General features: G+C 37.0%; 1 protein-coding gene across 1 annotated transcript in view; it reads right to left on the reverse strand.

The window, feature by feature from the left end:
- USH2A (usherin) overlaps positions 1-22776 on the reverse strand; it is a 378576-nt gene that overhangs the window by 73127 nt on the left and 282673 nt on the right. Inside the window, exons 48-54 of the mRNA XM_068153470.1 lie at positions 16926-17094; positions 13363-13584; positions 7067-7290; positions 4544-4754; positions 3902-4099; positions 3316-3470; positions 1116-1314 (exon numbers count right to left, since the gene is read on the reverse strand). Coding sequence (XP_068009571.1) covers positions 1116-1314; positions 3316-3470; positions 3902-4099; positions 4544-4754; positions 7067-7290; positions 13363-13584; positions 16926-17094 — 1378 coding nt within the window. The remainder of the gene's footprint in view (positions 1-1115; positions 1315-3315; positions 3471-3901; positions 4100-4543; positions 4755-7066; positions 7291-13362; positions 13585-16925; positions 17095-22776) is intronic.

Here is a 22776-nt window from a genome sequence, read left to right on the forward strand (position 1 = left end):
GGTGTGCCACCATCTGCCACACTCTAGTTATATCTCATGTCCAGAAGCATTGAATATGGAGATAGACATAATATACACATATTTCACATTTGAGCATGATAGTGTTAAATAAGAGCAATCCTTTGCTCCTCTGTGAATGACGACAGCAAGGATGAATTCTTTGAAAGCATTAAAGGATCCACTTGGACTCAGGACTCATGCTTTAAGGGGTGGTTGGGATTGCCATATATGATGTATAAATTTTATGTCCTTTGGGTGGCTATCACATGCTTAACACATGAATCTCTAAGTTTCCTACTTGAGCAGGAAAAAACCAAAAATGTAGTTATGGATTCCTAAAAATCACAGATACAATAATTTGATGAACCACCCATGGTCAAAGAGAAAAAAAAGATATCCCAGACAGCTTGCATTCCCATTTTGTCTTCAACAGAAACATTTCTAAAAATAATTGTGCATATTGTCAGGATAATGTTCAAATATTTTAGAAAAATAAATTAAAAAAGAAAGAAAAAAGTGGAAATAATTAACTTGATATCTGAGTAAAATCTTCCTCCAAAATCCCTTGATTAAAGCTTCTTTCGGATGCACAAACACATTAATGAAATTTCACTAAGTATTTAGAAAATGGCTGTAAGCAATATTATAAACAGTGTCCAGGATCTTTCCCTTGCTGTTTTCCTTTTTATTATCTCAGGCACAAGTACTGGGTCCTTCGCTTTCCTAAGCTGCTGCACATTCAGAGCAGCACTAATGCCTTCAGCTATGTTACTGCGCCTTAATGAGGGTAAAAGAAAGAGTTGAATCTGTGGCGAGCCTACACAGAATATCTGAGACCTCAAGCCCACCACAAAGTATGCATCTTGAATTGTGCTGGGTAGATTTATTTTAAATTTCTGAAATTAAATCTATTAATATTTTAACAAACAGCAGCCAGAAGTGAAAGAGGTTGAAAAAAAAAGATACTCAAGGTATGTAATGTAATGACAAAGCATTATAAACTGTGCACAGGACTGAGGATTTAAAAGTCACTGACTAGCATTTTTCATAGGTTAATACTCTTATATCTTAATGGCAGGAGGACATTAGTCTGTCAGGGAGCTCTGTCTCCTTACCTGATACTGTGTGCTGCATTCTGCCTGCAGCATCAGTGTATATAAGTCCTTCCCCTACTTGAGTGATCTGGTACTCTCTGATGATACCATTTGGTTTCTTGGGTGCAATCCAGCTCAACTGTAATGCTGTTGAGTTCAAAGCACTGATGTCTGGTGGCTGAACACTCTCTGGGACTCCTTGGACAGTGACTGCAACTACCTGAAGACATATGAATTAAATGGCAATTTAATGTAATAGTACACTAGATACCATGATCAATGAGAATGTCACTTTTGTTTTAAAATGTTGTTTGGGCTGGCATATCATTACCAAGGGCCTGGAGAACTAGTTACTTTTTTCCTCCTTTTTCACAACGCAATCTGACCTTGAATGCATTGCATAAGTCTATATCTACAATTTATCACAACAGGCTCACCACATTTTAGCTGCAGTGTATAGTACAGGGTGAAGCAACAAAAACTGTACTGCTTGAAAACTTTTGATAACTCTCTTCCATATGGTTTGTCAGTGTCTCTGCATTTTAACTGCCTGATTTCATATATTTTAAGCACCAGTAAACATGGGGCTAAGTCTCCGTATATCCCATGCAACTTGAACTCTATTTGCAACTCCATATATTTCACAGTATCACAGTATCACTAAGGTTGGAAGAGACCTCAAAGATCATCGAGTCCAAGTATTTGTAAGGAAACAAAAAATCTTAAAACATAGAACAACTTTCACTTGTTAAGCTCTTTCTACAGAAAAAAAACCCCAAAACCAACCAAACAAAAAAAAAAAAAAAACCCAAACAAACCAGCAAACCAAAACAAACTCAGGCAAAACCGAACAAAATCCCCACAACAAAACCAACAACAAAAATCCCCTCAACCCAACAAAAAAAAACCAAAACAAAACCCCAACCAACCAGAAAAAAAAACCCAACCACAAAATCACCAAAAAAGAAGGAAAAGGCTAATTTTCTATTGACACATATCTACCTTCTCTACAGAGGCATTTTCAAATTACATTGGTTTAATAAGTGAGTCAGATCTTTTTCTCTTTGAGAATCACTTTTCTTTTTTCTGTTATTACCATCATAAATTATTCATATTATGCTGTAAATATAAAATGTGCCCTCTATAATATATTGTCTTAGTGCATTTGTTGGAATCAGTCCCTACTTGCAAACTTCGGTGTTTGTAACACTAAACTCCTTAATTACAGGCAAGAGCAATAAGCAGGAATTATTAGCTCAGGCCAATGGTTGCAGTATCTGTGCCTACATAGCTCCCTGACCATAACTGTGTGTGCAGGACTGTGCATCTACCTCCATCCTTCTGTACCCGTGTTTCTTATATTTTTGACTGACATCTACACCAATTAGAAAAACATTTGAACACTTGAAACAAACCTAAATCTTTCAATCCCTTAGATATTACAATTACAAAATACAACCATTATTCCCCATCCCCACCCCACAGACCTTACATTTGCAGCCTGAGAAAGTATATTGTGAAAAAGGTCACTTAAGAAATAGTTTTGATAAATAAGGTTGGCACTTGGCAGAATAGAAACTAGAGTTGGTTAAACAGTAATGATGGTGAACGGCACCCATGATTTAAAGTGATACAAATGGAAAAGAAGCAGTGACAAAGGGAGGGAAGAGATTCAGGTTGCTTAAAACTGAAGTAGAGGCTGGTTGGACACAAAGGGACTGTAAAGCCTGAAGCAGGTGCAGACATGGAAAGCCAGTGAAGCGTAATATAGTGGAAGAAGACTGTGAATAAGAAGGCTCTTGAACAAATTGGTAGAGTAGAAATAAAGCAGATAAGCTAAGAAATACCAAGGAAGAAGTGGCTATAGACCCCCTAGTGAGAAGCAAAGATTTAATTTCAGTGTTTAGAAAAGTGCATTTTAATATTCCTTACTCTATTCTAACATGTACAGACTTCTCCTTAACAAACATTAGTTCCTACAGTGCAATTTAAGCTTTGCCAAGTCTGAGATACTGCTTTCTTCTTCTGTTTTCTTGTATCAGCCTTAGGTACCATATAATCACCTGTCAGTAGTTGAATCCAAATAAGATTATTGATGTTTTTCACTTGCTTACTCAATAATCATCATGTCTTCAAATTACACCTTTCCAAAAGCATTTTTATGTTACTATGCTGGCTGATAAAATTCTGGCACCAGTTCCATAAAGACCGATTTACTAACCTTGTTGCTGTCTGTGCAGCCAGCAACAGTGCAGGCTCGCAGCTGGTATGAATATTCTTGATATGGCTGGACACCACTGGTGTCTGTGAAGCTTGTCTCTGTTCCTCTAAAACGTTCAATTCCATTTCGGAGAATGATATAGTGAATAATAAGACCTATTGCAGAAAGAAAGTTTTCCCTTTAGTTAGACAAGAAATCCTTTGTGATAGGTATACTATAATAACCTGTTCTGCATACACAAAATATTAAATGAAATCTCTAGGCAAGAACTGCAACAGACAACTGACCTGATTGAACGGTCAACATCCATTACCAGCTACCTACATTAACATCTCAGTATTTAACAATTTTAACTGAGAGCTATTCCAAGTTTTCTCACTGTTTGAACATCATAAGCTGTCTTCTGTGAAGTTAGAGCCTACTCCTACTTGTTATGGAAAGTATCTCAACCTAGGGCAAATTCCTCTTGCAGAGTTTAGGAATACATATTTTTCAGTGTCAGTGACTAGTTAGGAAACATTTTGTTATTCTTGAGCACTGTCAGCTGACCAATAGAACATATTGTTTTTTTAACATGTATCAATACCATTTGGTTGAAGTGGTTCTTCCCAGTTTAGAAGTATCATGTCTTCCCTATTGTCCACTTTGGTCCATTTTGGTGGACTTACACCCTGTGGCACATCTTGCTTAGTGACAGCTCTGGTAATTTCACTGAAGCCTCTTCCATAGCTATTCCAAGCAGCCACTCTGTACTCATATGTGACAAAAGGTGTGAGGTTCAGATCTAGGAAAAAAACCCAAAAAATTAGATATGGATCATCTCAATCTTTTCAAAATACAAATCAGCTCATCTTTTGTTTTGCTTTGTGGTTGTTGTTGTTTTGATTGTTTTTGTTGGTTTTTTTTTTTTTCCGTGTGCCTATGGGACAATTTCTGTGTTTAAAGACAGATAGATTTGGAAGTTGTTCCTTTAGTCATGGCCATTTTCTGATATAGCAGTACTTCTATGAACTTTTGTGAAAGCAGGTTTAGATCCTACGTGTTCATTGAGCTCCTTGCCGCTCATTTAATTTCCCTTAAGATACTATCCTGATTTGCAGATTAATTCTTAAAGAATGGTACTTCAGTACAATCGTTTCACATTTAATTAGAATATTTGATAGCATTCAGGACATCTTTTTCTCTGGAGTGAATTAAACCACCAGTGTGATATGCTACTTTTCCTTACCTGTAAATGAATACTGATTTGGACTTCCTGCGTAGACAATCTCCTCTTCAGCTGGACACACACCTTCCTGCATCTCCTTCTCTGTAGATCTCTGTGAACCTTTTATCCATGCACAGATATTCTCCCTGGCATCAAAGTCACACCTTCCACAATGTGCTGTTGCCTCCGTAGATAAAGGGCAAAGGATATTAGCCTTGCATTCTTCTTTTACCTAAGGAATATACATACAGTTTTAGTATTTATTTCACCTTCTTTTCTTTACATATGCTTCCATCACTATGTTGATAGTTCTAGCACATGGGAAACCCTTTCTGCCTTTGGCCTGTCTACTGTCTTTGGTCATTAATGCTTTTATAATCCCTGCTAACATAAATGTGTTTTTTGTTTGTTTGTTTTTTTAAGGTGTTACTGCATGAAAATATCACACATGGTAACCAATGGAAGCCCAAATGGCTGGGTTTGTTGACAGCAGAAGAGTCTATAATCAACTGTGAACAGGTTTTGAGAATCTGAACATTCTGCTCCTGCACAGGCCAATATCCTGTGGCAAATCCACAGCAAATTCCCAGCCCCTCACACAGCTTGCCAAGCACACAAGAGGAGTCTGCGAAATTCCTTGGCAGCTGTCAAAGCTGAGAACTCTATCCACGAGTGATATAAATTGTGTCCTCTATCACATCATTCCTAAACAGCAGTTCTGCTTCAATAAGAGGACCTCTGAAAATGTTGATGCAGATATGAGATTTGACTCATAAGAACAATTCACAGAAATTGAAATGTACACTGAACATCCACAAGTTTCCATTAAAATTCATGGAATAATATATATATATTTTTTTTGCCAAACCATAAGCTAGAGAGCAATAATTCTCATAAAAGATAGGTTGTTGCAGGAAGAAATGTATTGCGGCTACAAATATTTCTACCCACTAGGCTACAAACTTTAAATGGAAAAACAGAATATAGCTAATGCTTCTTTAATTCACCTATTGAAATTAGTTCACTTGTTGATTATGAACTTCAGCTAATCTCCTAGACTTGGCCATTTTACAAAAATTACGTTGTGATAGATAACAATATAGGATGTAGGATGCAGATGGATTGGATTCACATATAAAGTAGCTCCAGAATATGTCTCAGAACATCAGCCCTTTTAATGTTAGTAAATCTATATACATCAGAAAGCCAGCACTGCTATCTCTTTTCTACTGCAGGTAAGTGCAATACAAAGCGCTTCCTTTGTTTATACGTTCTACCTAAGGCATGGATCTAGCATGTCATCTACCAGAATTCATTAACCTATTCTCAGCATTTTTTTTGCCTTGCACAAACTACTAATACAATGCATTGAGGAACAGTAGCTGACTCATCGTAACGCATGAATTTTCTCTGGGAGAAGATTTTTCAGTCTGTAAATGAAATTACATGAAAACCTTGACATGAAAAGGAGAAGATGGAAGAAATATTTGTGTATTAACAGGTGAAGAAAAAGGATACAGGAACACCTGTATGTGGCAGGGTAGGGTCTGTTTTTTCCTTAGTGATAAATTCCACAATATCTACCTAATTTCCATGCTGTAGAATATCCCACCCTATTTCTTTCTCTCTTACCCATTTTTTGTCCCTCTCTCTAAATGTCAATAGAAATTTATATAAAAGAATATACACACATATAAATGTGGTTTCCATCCTTTTATAATGTTCATTTTCTTACACAAAATTTGTAACAACAGTTGACATTTTTCTTACGGCTTATGAATACCACCAAGATGCTAATTCTTTAAGATTTCTATTGAATCCAATTGCAAGACTTTGCAGCTGTTGAAAGTTTTGTCAAATTGTCTCATGCTGACACCCCTAGGCACTGGGCACTCTTAGGAAAAATGGAATTAGCCTTTATTGTGCTTAATTTACAGTAAAACAGAATTACAATGAACATATAATTCATTAGGCATAAAAGGCACCAAAAATATAATACTCTTCTTGTTGCTGGAAGTTTTACAGGGACATACTCTAGTACTGTTGAAACTAATGCCAAAATTGCCACTGGTTTTCTATAGGATCAAGTTTAAGTCTATCAACAAAATACCATTCATTTTTTTTTAAGAGGTTAGGCAATCTAACACTACCTGCTCAAATTGAAATGTAATAGCAATTTTATACTTCAGAACTGGCCATTTCAATTTCAATTTTCACTTAAGAAACAGCATCGGGAACTGTGGTCGCAGAACGGAAGCTGGATATAGATGCCAGTCTTGTTAGTATGCCAGCTTTTAGCCACCGTACTAATCTGAAGTGCTGGGCAACACTTCACAGAGGCAGCTAATCATTATTAATTCCTTTAGAATTCATTGCAATAACATCAATCATGGTGAACTCATTCGGTATTAATATGGATGTAATGTGAAAATGAATAATGCACACAAGAGTTTTTATATTCCTATTTTAGAAAAATAGTTATGAACAGTGTATTTCTCTTTCCATCGTCAAATCAGAGCTACTGAGAGATTTTCTATCAATTACCTTCATCATCATTCCAGCTGAAATCTTGTCAGAGCAAACATATTTCAAAGGATTATATCCAACTCCATTACAGCATTCTTCGTTCTTTGGAATAAGCTCAGTCTCACAGCATTTTACTGGCACTTGGTCATTCTTCCTAACATGAGCTAGAAACTCACCACTGGAACCTGAGCAGCATATGGTATCTGACATATTCACATATTCCTGCCCACAACAGAACATCCCTGAAATGAATAAACAAAAAGAATATATGTGAATACGAAATGTAAGTAAATAAGTAAATAGATAAAGAAAGGAGAAAGCTCAGAATACACTCTAGCTTGGCATAAAACCATCAGCAGCCGGAATTATGTGGATGCAGTTCAAGCGAGATTAAATTCAAATGTGAGGTGACTGACGTAAGTGTCCTGACTTCTAGACCTGCTCAAAACAATCAAGAATTAGAGTAATGTAAAAAGGTCACCTACAACCAACTTACACCATTGCTGAACTTCTGTAAGGACCTTTGCTATGAAATCCGATACCAAGGCACCGCACACAGTAGGTTGAAGGCTGACCATTAATGAATATTTCCTGTAGAATGTAGAAAGTGAGAAAGCTTCTTCATGTGCTTTCCAGTCAGGTCTCATTCATCCCACCTCCCCTCACATGGGCTGTCTTCCAATAGTGCATCTTGGCATTCCAGAACGTTTCACAATATGTTTTATGTTTTGAAGTGGGGGTTCGTAGTAGGTATGTTGAACTGAATGGATGACTTTCCAAATACCCACAGTGAAGCCCCAGTCACTTAATACAGACAATTATTCTTTAAGAAGTTAGGATCTAAATATAATTTGCAATTCCATAGTGGAATTGATAAGCTGCCAAAACTAATTCCCCTTTCATTTTAAAATAATTTTATTTTAAAATGAAAAGTTCATCCTAAGTAGTCCAATTTTCTATATATTCACATGAATTATTCTCCAACTGTGAAATAACAAGTGTTGAACTGTATACCATTTAAAGAAAAGGGGTTATTTTTTACCCTGAATCAAATGCTACAAACACCTTAACAATTGGCAATGAAATAAATTTTATTACTAATTCAACTAGAAGGATATCATATGAAAAATCAGGCTATGATATACTTTTACAGCTACAAAATAGTCAGCATTTGACATAACTTCTGCAGTATATAGGCATTTCAAACATGCAAAAATCCTCACTTTTCTCATTGCCATTTATTGCAGCAGAACTCTTTTAGGAAGTCATACATAATGAAAATTACTCTTTAAGGGTATGATCCTGCTAAAGCATTCAGAACATTTAATTCCAAGCCCTGAAATGACTAAAAACAGTGACATTACTTTCATACTTCAACTTTTTTTCAGGGCAAGTTCCATTCATAGCAATGAAACTGTGATCACTAGCTCTCGAAGAGGCAGATTTTTCTTCCTGTTCACACCCTTTTTCCAAACTGTCCTAGGATTCTACCAATTTTAAGTAGAGAATTAATGCAGAAAATGACTCAATTCAATACTAATAAGGAACTCAGACAGCCTCAAGGGACTTTTGACAGGCAAACTAGAATTTTGATAATGGACTGTTTTGCTGTTGAAACAAACAAGGGTGTATTCTTTCACTGCAAACCTCATCTTTGTTTAACTGAATTAAATTTTTCAGCCAAGATTTCACTCACATAACAAGAAGTGACTCCCTTTCTAGTTTCTTTGGTAAACCATTACTTCTTTAATTATTATCAACCTTGTTCCAGTGTGATAAATTGCTAATTACTTAATACCCTAATCAGCGTTCATTCTTTGCACAGATAAACTGTGACAGCGCCATTAATTTAAATAGTAATTTCACTTAATGGCCAGAACGGCACACCAGATTTTTATGCAGCATTTTCTGAAGACTGCATCCATCACTGCAATATTCTGACATAAAGATGTCTGACGTGCACTAACTCACTTAGGGAGAGCAGATGTTGCAGAGCAGAGTTTGGTAGTAATTCCCATAGTGCATCACTTCAGCATGAATGAGCTGCAAAGGCAGAAGTAGACAATCTTCTGAAACTGCATTGCATAGCCTCTGACCTTTGCTTAATTTATCATATGTAACACTTGACTCCTGAACCTTGACACCTGAAATGTACAATTTTAAATATGCTCCAAGAAAAACAAAATAGAACCATGTAATATTGATGGATTGATTTGCTTTCTAAAAATCACTTTATTCAATTGCTTAAGGATCCAGAAATTCCTATAAACCCTTGCTGAATTCAGCAAAATACCAAACCACAAACTGTTTGTTTGTAAATCTGCTAGCGTGTGTGTTTGTCATGCTTTATATATTTATGTTTCATAGGCATGTAATGCATCACAGCAAAAAGAAATTCCATGGGCTGGAAAAGACACTTCCTACTAGCAGTGATTTCTGTCAACAATTATTTCATGTTCATCCTCAACAACTGAAAAAATTTACAAACAGCAGAGTGATGAATTACTAATTTAGTAAATCCTCAAAACCAATGCTTTCAAAAGGGAAAAATGAGTATTAAAAGGCTTAGCTTTTGGAGCCAGAATAGAGGATCAACAAAATACAGAGCCAGTGTACATTGCAAACTACTCCAAAAATCCTTGGCTTACATGTGGGTATTGCAACTACTACAGATCAGGAACCACAACAGTACAAAACATCATCTTTCATGATTTTGGGATTTCAGTATAGTGGCCTTTTCTAGCCTTTTTTTTTTCTTTTTTAAATAAATTAAAAAAAAAAAAAAAAAAAAAAGACAATCCAACAGTGATTTTAGCTGACATTATCCAGAAATAGACAACTTTGGCTTGCAGCAGTGGGGCTCAGGATGTGTGTACACAACAGCACCACGGCCAGCCTTTGCCAGCAGATGTCTCTATGGTCACCCCACTAAATAAGGCCAACGAGGGGCTAAAAATAAAACCTAAGAAAATCGATTATCTAAAAAAAAAAAGAAAAAAAAAAGGCTGGTGTAGAATGGACAAAACATCTGTTTTTGCAGGGTAGACTCTCTGAAAAAGGCATACGATGGCAAACAGAAAGGTACAATTCAAGCGCTTAAATATTCAATGCAAATCTGAATCTAGATACCGCAGAAACATTGTGCTTTCAAATGAGTGCCGCAACAAAGATGTGCACAAGGGTTGCACTTTTAGTGACCACGGTTTTCTTGCATGATTTTTTTTTTCCAAGGAACTAAAAGCCTGAAACAAAAGCTTTGAATTGTAATTATATTCTTAGCCATGGTGTTCATTGCTAAAGACTAGTGCTTCAGAAACTTTTCAACTTTTGCATAAATCCACCCTTGTTACCTCTTCCCTTCTAGACAATGAAATCCATTTCCCACTAGTCATATGCTTGCAAAATTCTACTAAGCCATTGGCCAGTAAGTAAATTATGGTTTTACATGAGAGCATTTTTCCATTAGAATCATTATAATAATAGGGACAGGGAGGTGGGGAGATTTTTGTGCCTGGCTTGTGCATTTTCATGATGAATTTAGCAAGGCTGAATTACTCTAAGAAATTAAACAAAAATCTATTGATCATGGTGTATATGACATGATAAGAAAGCACAATCTATTCTATGCTTAATGCAAAATAATATGATCTCTTTTCATCTATGCAGCTAATTCATCTTTCAAACCTGCATTTGTGTTCAGCTGTGCGCTGGCTCACATCATAAAGTCCTCACAGAAATCCTTTCAATGACGAAAAAGCCTCTGTTTTCCTTTTTAATAGCCAAAAAATGGTCATCTGACCCATTCTCAAGAAAAATGGTGTAAATGATAGGCTAAACACATTTTAAAGAGAGGTATAAAGGTTTTTTTTTTAAAAAAAATCTATATTTAAGGAAAAAAAATGCTTAAGAATACATATACACTGAAATGAAGAACATAACTTCCATCCCAAGATACCTGTATTACACTCCTACACAACTCATCTGCCCAGAGAGAGCAGTAAAAACATAAACGCTACCCCAGCAGTTCTGTTCCAACAGCATCTGTTAATTCACTCCATTTATAAAATACATATTGACAAAGACAACTGAACTGGGACCAGGGAGATTTGATTTGGTGTGAGAAAGTCAATTCAATGTGATTTTGTTAAAGGGCTCCTGCAGGCAAATAAAAGAGTTTAAGTAATAAAGTACATAAAGAGATATTTTATGAGCCAGCCCCGTCTTGTGGCAGCCACACAAAGCATGGCTATGCAAGAGAGCCTTGTTCAAGGCTGATGTGGTGAGCCCTGGGTAGCCACAGTAGATCAGGCACAAATAGGGATCACAGTGAGGGGAAGCTAAAATCATGCAAGCAGTGTTGCTCACAGCAAACACTTTATGAGTCATCACTGGAAGGGAAAGACAGCATAGAAACTGCAGAAAACATTACAATGGCTCTTATAGTTGGCCCTTCCTGAGAGTCAGCACAGAATTAGGGTACTTCTAATGTCACAGCTGCTGAAGGATTCAGAGAATGAGAAAAGAAAAGAAGAGAAAAGGAGAGAAGAGAAAAGAAGAGAAAAGAAGAGAAAAGAAGATAAAAGAAAAGAGAAAAGAAGAGAAAAAAGAAAAGAAAAGAAAAGAAAAGAAAAGAAAAGAAAAGAAAAGAAAAGAAAAGAAAAGAAAAGAAAAGAAAAGAAAAGAAAAGAAAAGAAAAGAAAAGAAAAGAAAAGAAAAGAAAAGAAAAGAAAAGAAAAGAAAAGAAGAGAAGAGAAGAGAAAAGAAGAGAAGAGAAGAGAAGAGAAAAGAAGAGAAGAGAAAAGAAGAGAAAAGAAAAGAAGAGAAAAGAAGAGAAAAGAAAAGAAAAAAGAAAAGAAGAGAAAAGAAGAGAAAAGAAAAGAGAAAAGAACAGAAAAGAAAAAGAAAAGAAAAGAAAAGAAAAGAAAAGAAAAGAAAAGAAAAGAAAAGAAAAGAAAAGAAAAGAAAAGAAAAGAAAAGAAAAGAAAAGAAAAGAAAAGAGAAAAGAAAAGAAAAGAAAAGAAAAGAAAAGAAAAGAAAAGAAAAGAAAAGAAAAGAAAAGAAAAGAAAAGAAAAGAAAAGAAAAGAAAAGAAAAGAAAAGAAAAGAAAAGAAAAGAAAAGAAAAGAAAAGAAAAAAGAAAAGAAAAGAAAAGAAAGAAAAGAAAAGAAGAAAAGAAAAGAAAAAAGAGAAGAAAAGAGAAGAAAAGAAAAGAAAAGAAAAGAAAAGAAAAAAAGAAAAGAAAAGAGAAGATAAAAGAAAGGAAAAGGAAAGAAAGGAAAAGGAAAGAAAGGACAAAAGAAAAAAAAAAGAAAAGAAAATAAAAGAGAAAAGAAGAAAAGGAAGGAAATAGAAAAGAAAAGGAGCTGAAGATAGAGCTCGTGTTATGGAAAAGGAGGAGTTCAATCTTTAGATCTGGATTCTTAGTTACATATTAATATTCTTAGTTATACAACTAGAGGCTCAAACTGGCATGTGTATGGTGAAAGCATTGCATCACTCATCTTTGTATGCCAAGCAGAATTAACAACTAAGCCTTCATTATTTCTGTGTCTTGATTTTGGGTTCCCTTTTGAGACTGCAATTGTTTCTGAAGTCTTTTTGTCAAGCTTAGAAATCCTGAGGCTGGTGGTATATAATTTGTCTAATAACTGTGGAAAGAAAAGACAGATGAAAACACCTGAAGAGGGTTTGTAATAATACCTCCAATCTCTGTCACTAGCTAGTCACAGAGTACTTTATGAGGAAGTAGGGTTCAGGTTGTACCTGTGAGTGATGGAGTAATTTCGTATGGTGTGCAGGAGATTAATGGGATACACCAAATGATCAAGTGACTGGTGCTACCGATTAAGTTTTGTTAATTTTAAGCTGCAGCAGGTTTATCCCTGTGTAGATGCACGAGCGAGGGACATAGACCCCTAAGCAGAGAGCATCGTAATTTTTGCTCTCTAGGTGAGCAACCCCATACTTCCAAAGCAAACAGAAAATTCCTACACTAAGATGTATGACAGCACAAGGCAGACAAGTCTAACCTCTGCTCTAGTCATTGACACTGGCCGATTTCCTGACTGGCATAATGAAAGATCATGCACTCCTTTTGAATTTTCTGATGTCTCCAGCCCTCACAGCTTGAACAAAGGCAAAGGTTTACTGAAAACTCACCATTTTGTGGTTTATCAGGACAGCTAAGCAAAGCACAGCATCATTTCAACAAACCAGCATGCACACCTTAAATCTGAGTGTGTCACTGCTGAACAGTTAGTGACACGAGAGACTTAGAAAGGTGAAGACCTCTTTTTCTTGAAATTTATCACTCACCTGTGTGAGCTCTGTGTGCAGTGCCTTCTTCTTCATCACCACAACAGACCAAGTCTTTGCTTATGACTTCTCCACCACAGCACTGGTGATTGAAACCGTCATGAAGGGATCCCCCACAGCAGATTTGATCTCCTGATGTGGAGTAAGGCATTCCCTGGCAGCAAGAGTCACCAATTCCAACTGACACTCTGTTTTCCTCTTCATTAGGGCAACATACTTCTCCTGTCAATGTAAGAATACAAATAAAAATTTTGTGTTTATGTAGCTCTTGAACAAGCCCTATGAGGAGAGGCTGAGGGAGCTGGGGCTGTTTAGCCTGGAGAAGAGGAGGCTCAGGAGAGACCTTATTGCTCTCTACCACTACCTGAAGGGAGGTTGTAGCCAGGTGGCTTCTCCCAGGGAACCAGCACCAGAACAAGAGGACACAGTCTCAAGCTGTACCAAGGGAGGTTTAGGCTGGAGGTGAGAAGAAATTTCTTCCCAGAGAGAGTCATTGGCCATTGGAATGTGCTGCCCAGGGGGGTGGTGGAGTCACCATCCCTGGAGGTGTTCAAAAAAGGATTGGATGTGGCACTTGAAGCCATGGTTTAGTTAGTCATGAGGTGTTGGGTGATAGGTTGGACTTGATGATCTCTGAGGTCTTTTCCAACCTTTTTGATTCTATGATTCTATGAGAGACTTTCATCTGATAGCAACAAGGTTTGTACACCTCAGGTAAAGAGCATTCCACCTGAAAGCATGGAATCACTCAGTACTTTAGAATGCTACAAATTAATCATATTAATTTGTAATAATGATTAAAGAAACCTGGACTCCTGAACCGGGGGCCAAAACTTTGTAATATATCAAAATGTGAGCATGACAAACTGAGGAAAGCAACAAAAAATTGATAGTTATGGAACTGAAAACGTTTAAGTAGAGGCAGCTGCATGGTCGAGTTTGCTTAACAAACATCCAGCCTTCTAATTCTCACTAAAAAAAAATAATCATTCCATGTCGCTAAAATACTTCCACACTTGTTTTGAAGGACTAATTCACATTGCTTAGAGAGTTTTCCATTGTCACTTAGGACCTCATCTACCAAAGGATTTAAGGACAAAATTAACTTTAAAAATTAAATACCACTATCGCAATCAGTGGACTTGGCTGCTACTTAAGAAAAAGCATCAGCTTTTGCAGGAAAAGGCCTTAGGATAAGACTGCCAATGAGACTGACATTGTAATGGTGAGCTGGGACAATAAACTGTGTGCTATGAATGGAGTACATACTGATATAAAGGATACAAAAATTATGATAAATTGCAATAACTTTCCTTCACTAGTGCCTGCACCTGATCTGAGCCAGTGTTCTCTAAGTTATATTTTTCTATTATAATTTTGTATTGCAATGTTTTCTGTGGGTGCAATGTTGTTTGGAAGGAGCAGGGGGTCTATTCTGCCATTGAAGATTGGTGATAGAGAGTCAAGTATTTGGATTCCCGGCTGTTAATAAAAGAAATGTGGTGTTGACTTCTAAAACTATTTTGTTTCTCATTTAGAGCAATATCTCAAGTCCTTTTATTCTGAAAGGTTGGGAATTACAGAGAGAGAGCTCTAAACCAAATGCAGCCTTTGTCAGAAATAAACACATGATATGATTGTAACAGATGAGGGAGAATGACAAAGAATGCGAGGGAGAAAAACTGTCAAAGAGGTGCCTGAGTGGTAGTAGCATTATTTGTTCTGCTGTGCTGTAAGAATTTTTCCTCCCATCTTAGTTCTGGAACTAATGTTTACACTTCTTTGTGCACTACTGTTTCAGAAACCGAGATCCCTGTCTTCCTAATTTGTAATCTTCATGCCTTCAGCCCAGTGTGCTTCAGTACATCTAGAGCTATCAAGCTGGCCAAACAACATCTGGGAAATATGTATGCTTAGAGAGTTTCCTGTATAAATAACTTTATCAAATAAAGTCAATAATAAACAAAAAAAGAGATGAGAACACATTTTTAGAGCATAATAGATATAATCTGTTTAGATACTTCATCACATTTTTGCTGCATTCCCCAGAATCTAATTTAGTTGCTACACAGAGAAAGTATTAAAACACAGAATGTAGCTTACATCTATTGGAAATAAAACTGAGGTTTAGACATAAGACACAAAGGATCAGTAACCTTCTCATTAACCTCTCAAAATGGGATCCATTCCAAGCTAGGCTTGAAAATACACTCTCTCTGAAAACTACCATGCAGTCTTACCAGTTAATTGTTATCCTTATCAAAGAATGACCCACATTAACATTTAGCTTGAGGTTATTAGCATATTTATAAAAATAAAAAAGAAATAAGTGACCAACATTGTTCATGTTGCTGCCCTTTAGAATATGGAAAAAGAGAATGCAGCAAGTATACTTAGAAAAAAATAATTGTTTAAAATCTTGTTCATACATTCACATTTCATGCTTGTGGACTGCTGACTGAACAAGAACTACTTTCAGACATAAGACATTTTGTTTCACTGTGCTTTTCTTGATGTAAACAACATTAAGCTAGTTAACACAGACCACTGGATGGGGACAGAGGTCACAGTATAATCTCTCCATTTCAGCACACTGAGATTAATGAGGCCAGCAAAATACTTTACCCTGGTTCTTCCATGTGATAGCATTTTTCTGATGACATCATGGAAGGCATTCTAATATTGTGATATATGAATTACTTTTCAAAGGATCAGAACTTGAGATGTGCTGAATGTGTTGGCAGAAATTCAAACATTTTTGAGTCTAGGGAATGTGTGCCAGCTCATGAGTAATGGAAGCATTTTAGCTCCTGACCTGACAATTGCCTACAAAGAGATATATGCTCTGAACACTGCCCCCTGAAAGGGTTCTCCTGCCCCTTTCCCTCCCCTCTCCCTGTCAAAAACCCACCAACAAACTGAAAAACCAAACTGGGCAATAGCAGAGAAGCACAGTTTTGGCAAACTTCCCAAACAGTTCTGATAATAAGAGTATGATGAGCATTAAGAAAAGGATAAATTCCCGTTGAGGATAAAAACACATGTGGGATGTGTACTTTGCTCTGCAAAACTAGTAGAAACAAAGAGTAAACAAGGCAAAGAAAACAATAGCAACAACAACAAGGTATAAGTGATGCAATCCATAATATCAACCCCAAACACTAACACAAAAGAAATGGCTAGGAAAATCACACGGGGTCAAGTCAAGCAGAGAACTAAACCGCACCACTAAATTGCCTGATGGTGTTCCTATTAAGCAGAACTGCCCTCCCCATTAGGCAGCACTTACTGCAATTAAGTATAGTTTGGCATAAATTAGTTCCCTGGGAAATGACCCAATCATCAGGTTTCATCAATTAAGCTTTTCGTGTATAAACAGTGTCCTATGTTTAGAAGACAGTCAGTGCAATTTTCTTTGCCTATCCCACTGAACACAAGTCTTGAGGACATCTACAAGTCTTGGTAAATGCTACATTGTTGCTATGTTTTTGTTCTCCTTGGTTTAACAGATATATCAACTTTGGTTTGTTTCTTTCAAGCATTGGAAAGGGGTTGTCTCTTACCTACTAATACCCTAGTGTAATAACCACCACAGCACTGATGTCTTGGTTGCACAGCATGTATCTGAGCACCACAGCAAACCCCTGGTGAATTAAGAATAAATGGAATGTACTTGTCCTCGCAGCACTGGAAGTCAGGTTTATTGTCGTGCAGAATCCCATTACAACATACCTAAAAGTAAAAAAAAATATAAATAAATAATAATTCAGTAAGGCAATATCTGTTAAACAGAACATAACCTGTTCTCTAGCAAAACAACATGTACGTATTGTGGACACTATGATGGCTGCCGTGAAATAAAATGTAGCTTTGCTAAAATCCAGCGTCTTCCAGCATTATCAGACTTCAATAAACCACTGTGTATCTGACAGAATGCTGCTATTTTGTGCCCTTTGACCATATTGCACCTTAATAAAATAGTCCATTAATATGAATCTTCTTCAGATGCCTTGCAGGCTATCACAATATGTAGATACAATCCACCATCACCTTACCCTTTTCTGTTCTCCCCAATTCTTATTTATTTATTTATTCATTTATGATGAAATATGTAATCTGAAAGCCTTACAACTGAAAAAAACAGTATTTCCCAACATGAGCTCTTGGGTTTTCTTTCACATAAAAATAAGTGGAATTTCCTTTTTATAGCACATGATCACTTATTTATGACCACGGTTCTTCAGACAATGTGATCTCAAGAGAATAGTATTTATATAAGGATTATATATCTTTTTTTTTCCAAAATAAAATTTACATGGAAATGAATTTTGTAAAGGCCTTTTAACTGCAGGCTTCTTTCTAGGTGTTGTCGAGAAAATTCTGCGCTTGAACAATCAAATAATTATTTGTATACTTAGTCCTGTGTCACTGGAGTGGCACACTGTATGCAAATCAAATCTTACAGAACAGTCAGTAGAATCATAAAATTTATAAACTCAGAACCAACAGACAGCACAACTTTTATTAGCCAGAAGGATGCCTCTTACAGATAGTCAGACAATGCAGCTGGTGGTACAGCAAAGACGTTAGCACAAAGTTTTTCCTTTGTTTTCTCTTGACATGGAGAACTTCTGCCCCTGACTTTAACCATGTTCTAATCAGGTTATCTTAGCTGCACAGAAAGCAACTGTTCCTATAGAGTGATCTTTTATTTACCTAGCTCTTTTATTTACTAACTGACAAAACAGTTTCAACACTGTATATTGCTAGGCTCAGGACAGTTAATTTGCATCATATTTATAACACACAAATATATAGATACACAAAAAAAATTATTACTTTTCGCAAGTCATAATTTGTTCCTCCCATTCAAAGATGATTCTTCCTTTTGCTCACCTTTGAATGGCCTTTAGTCAATTACCCTTGGGAGCACTAGGTTAGATACTGGTGTTAAAATCTACAATACATATATGGTATGTAACTAAAAATTAACATGAGGTAGGGCAGAAGGTGTTCTTGTTTCCTCATTATATTTTGAGGTTTTATAATCTTATATGCTTTCTGCTTTTCCAGCACACTTTCTTATTCAGCATCTATTTTAGACTATCAACACAGCTGAATTTTGTCATTACCTGTTCAGGAATTTTGAGTCTCTGTAGGTCCGGTTATATTATTTTGCTGTCCACCTTGTCACTAGTAATATAATCAGATCTATGAATTTAATTAACCTACTGTTCATTCTTCCAGATCATTAGTTAAGATGTCAAATAAAGCTCTACTTTGCACCTCTTCTCGGCTTCCTATCTTTTGGATATCTTTTTATGACTGGCACACATTCCAGGTTGAGTTTTTGCTCATTTGCAATTAGCTCCAAAGCAACCTTGAAGAATACCTGGAGTCTGTATTTCCAGGAAAAATACCAGATCGAGTACTATCATGCCACTGTCCTCAGAATCGGTGGCATTTAGCAACTATTATTGACACTTAAAAACTTACCTCTTTCTTAACCTGTTTACTGCATCCTGAGCATGAGACAGCAAAGCCAGTGAATGCTTTGCCTGTTTGCATCAAAAGAGGCCAAATACATGTTCTTCATGTTCTTGGTGCCAGTTTGGGCACAACCTTGGGGTTGTCTCTCCCTCTGTGATCTGTTCAGCCCAATTTCTCTGCTTTTTATGGGTTTCATTTATTCCTATACTATTTCCTTTTTTTTCATGGATGCACACCACTCAAATTTCACTTGAACACAATCTTCGTGTCTTTCAGTTAAACTTGCACATCTTTGGCACTACCCAGGCTCAAATGCTTGAGCAGCCATTTCATCTCCCATGCAATGTTTCCAGTGAATCCTCATCAGAAACAGCTGCTCTGTGTATTTCGCACAGATAGTAGGAGGGCCATTTCAGTTTTAACTAAAGCATTCTGGTTAGATTATTTGTAAGATTTCATTATTAACATTTTCCTCCTGAATTACCTCCAAAGAATGCCCAGCTGAACATTCACATATGTTACAGTAGTTTCAGCAGCTACTTTTCTGTTAAAAATTATTTAAGTTCTTCAGTATTTCTCAAAACTCAAAACACAGTTTCCAAAAGGGGGTCCAGTCAGCTCTAAAACACATTCAGGCTCTCACCTGGCATTATTGATTGTTATAGTTGGTGCTATTATTATGTAGCTCCATAACACCCTCTGCAGTCAGCTGTAAATTGTTAAATAACACTTTTTTGGCAGTCCTCTGAAGATAGTTAGCTTCTATTTGCATTGGTATTCAGCCCAAGGATTCTGCATTATCAATCCATAAAATAAATGCATTCAAGTAACGCTAAAATTATGTCATAGACAAAGAAGAAAAGTAAATGGATTGAAAGTTATAGTGGCGAAAGGTTATTATTATCTCATCCTCTTAGATCTAAAAGTGACAGTCCCAACTGGATGGTGTTACTATGTACATGAAGGTAGAAGCCTCGCAGTGATCAGATACGGTGACACCAACATTTCAGGCAGGTCAGAGATCTCACCCTCAAACAGAGGGCTGAATGCTTAACATATGCTTGCTAACTAGAGCTTTGGCGATGACAGAAGATGTTCAGCTTAGATAACATGGGAGCCCTTAAAAATATTGGTAAACTGAGTTACTCACAAATCAGTCCTGTAGCTATTCTCCTATCCGAACCCACAGAGGGAGTGTAACCCAGAAGCATGGGGACACGGGTCTGGGCACAAAATAAGGCTTATTACAATACCTGAGAAAGGCCCAGTCAGCCATGACACTAGGACTGAGTAACTAGATATCAAATCTGGCAGGCAGGATTACACAATATTTTAACAATTTAGAAAAATACGCCAAACTTATCTATGCAACTCACTTTTAATTAAAATTGTGTCATCCCTGATCCCTCTGCTTGCTGAAGACTTTGCTAAAGGATATTATCTGGCCTTATGGACACATGCCAGTTGAGCTAGGACTGATTTCCTCAAATAAACAGATGTGCTAGGCAGCCATGTTTATCCTTCTTGTCAAACGCTTGCTGCCAGAGCCACTTTGTGAAATAGCAATTCACAAAACACTCTGAGGAATTCCTATTAGCTACAAGAGTTCATTAAAAATTTCCGCCTGCAGAGCAAACACCAGAGTAATGATTGACTCATCATGTTCTCATGTGAGAGGGAATATTTTAAATTAGCAAGGCTTGTTCTGTTTTACTTAAATTACCTCTGAATCTATGTAGACCCCCCCTTTTTGCTAAGTATACTTACTCATCCATTTCTTTTCCCAAACTGCTGTTCTCTTTTGGCAATTGGTTACAGCCTTTGAACTAAAATCCATGAGCAGAAATCATTGTGGTTCTCTTATAGATCACTGTGTATTATCTTGCTAAAATTATTTCATTTCCTGTCTTTCAGGTGTGTTACAATACACATTATATGTAAAGTGTCATGAAGGACAACGAGGCTGGTGAGAGGTCTCAAGCACAAGCCTATGAGGAGAGGCTGAGGGAGCTGGGGTTGTTTAGCCTGGAGAACAGGAGGCTTATTGCTCTCTACAACTACCTGAAGGGAGGTTGTAGCCAGGTGGGCGTTGGTCTCTTCTCCCAGGCCCCCAGCACCAGAACAAGAGGACACAGTCTCAAGCTGCACCAGGGGATGTTTTGGCTCGAGGTGAGGAGAAAGTTCTTCCCAGAAAGAGTAATTGGCCATTGGAATGTACTGCCCAGGGAGGTGGTGGAGTCACCATCCCTGGAGGTGTTCAAAAAAGGATTGGATGTGGCACTTGAAGCCATGGTTTAGTTAGTCATGAGGTGTTGGGTGATAGGTTGGACTTGATGATCTCCGAGGTCTTTTCCAATCTTTTTGATTCTATGATTTTTTTTTGTTCTCTAAGCCTGTAAGAACTTGAGAAGAATTTGAACACCACCACTAGCATTAATAGTAAAATTTACATAAATAGCGATGGAACATCCTTCTTCAGTCTTGGTTTTCACTCCTCAAATTTGTACTTTTGAGGCTATCTAGCAAGCCACCATTTTGTTTCTCCTGTCCTTATAGAAAAGAGTCCTGCTGGGGGATTTTAACAAATGGCACATTTTAATTACTATGAGTAAAGGGGTAAGCTTGTACTTCGTAGTGATGTCAGAGTTATATTTGATTAGTTCATTAACTGCAGATTTATACAGCTTTTTCCCACTGAAAATAAGAAATGCTGATGATGTATTAACACCTTCAGTCAGGACACTTAACTGTTGGTGTTCATATTCATGATCCATTTTGTACTGAAAGCTTTAGCCTTTATGCCACTATTTTAATTACTTTTTGCCTATACCCATCTCATTATTTTCAGTGGTCACCTCAGGATGCACAACAGAAGGACAGTTCAGTAGCTGCATGGATAATACAGGATGTCTTCCCCATCGCTTCTGAGATTATGCTCCCTGGCATGTGAAGCTAGGGCATATTCCCTTGTGAACTGAAATACATCTGTACAGGTCTTGTGATATGTACTCTGTAAGTGATATCTGTTCTGAGATTTCAACTATGGATAGGACTATGGATCATACCTTATTGAAAACAGCTAGGAAAAGACTGTCAATTTTGGAAGCACAGGTCTGTTACTGTAAAAGGTACACAGGACACAGAGACCCACCTGGCAGGTGACAACATTCATTACGAGAGTATATTATCAGCTTTTCTGCAAAACTACACAAACTACACACAAAACCCCACCCCTTTCTAAATGTGTTCTGCACTCAAGAATTATAAATCCATTTGAGTCTGATTGCAAACACCAGGGTAAGGATACCAGGCACAGATCTGTGTTAGCTTTAGTTAAAATGAAAATGATTTCTAACATTGAAGCATAAAAGTGGATAACAACTGTAAACAAGAAGTAGGAATCTGATGCAAAGATTATTTAGGATAGCAGGAATCTTGTTTGGTCTTGGCTTAATAACAGGCCTGTATGAGCCCGTGAATGTGCATGTACATGTGCCATTTGCTCTTTTAGAGAGTCCCAAGACAGCTCTGAGCAAGTTGGTTTATTTACAAAGCACAGCACTATGCAGAAATGCTAACCTGGATTCCAAGTGAAGCAAACACATACTAGTGTAACCCCACAGCCAGGCCATTCAGCACTGCCTTTCTGATAGAGCTGTACCACTTAGCTTAACCCAAAGCCAATGTCAGCTGAAGAGTGCTCTGCTTCCACTCTGCTGCACAGTGAAAACACACACTTGTGTTTCTGCTGCTGATGGTGGGGATTATATTTTGGTGAAGAAATTATAACAAATCCACTGCAGTGTCTAACAACAGCAAGACGATGACGCCAAGTGTAGCCCATAAAGGAAATATTAATAAATAACCCAAGACTTATCTCCAAATTGGTTTAGTAGAAAAGGCCTAGTATTCCTTTTACTTTAT

Source organism: Melanerpes formicivorus, unplaced genomic scaffold (genome assembly GCF_026170545.1).
Source record: "Melanerpes formicivorus ecotype bairdi unplaced genomic scaffold, bMelFor1.0.p_v2 SCAF_26, whole genome shotgun sequence".
NCBI lineage: Eukaryota > Metazoa > Chordata > Aves > Piciformes > Picidae > Melanerpes > Melanerpes formicivorus.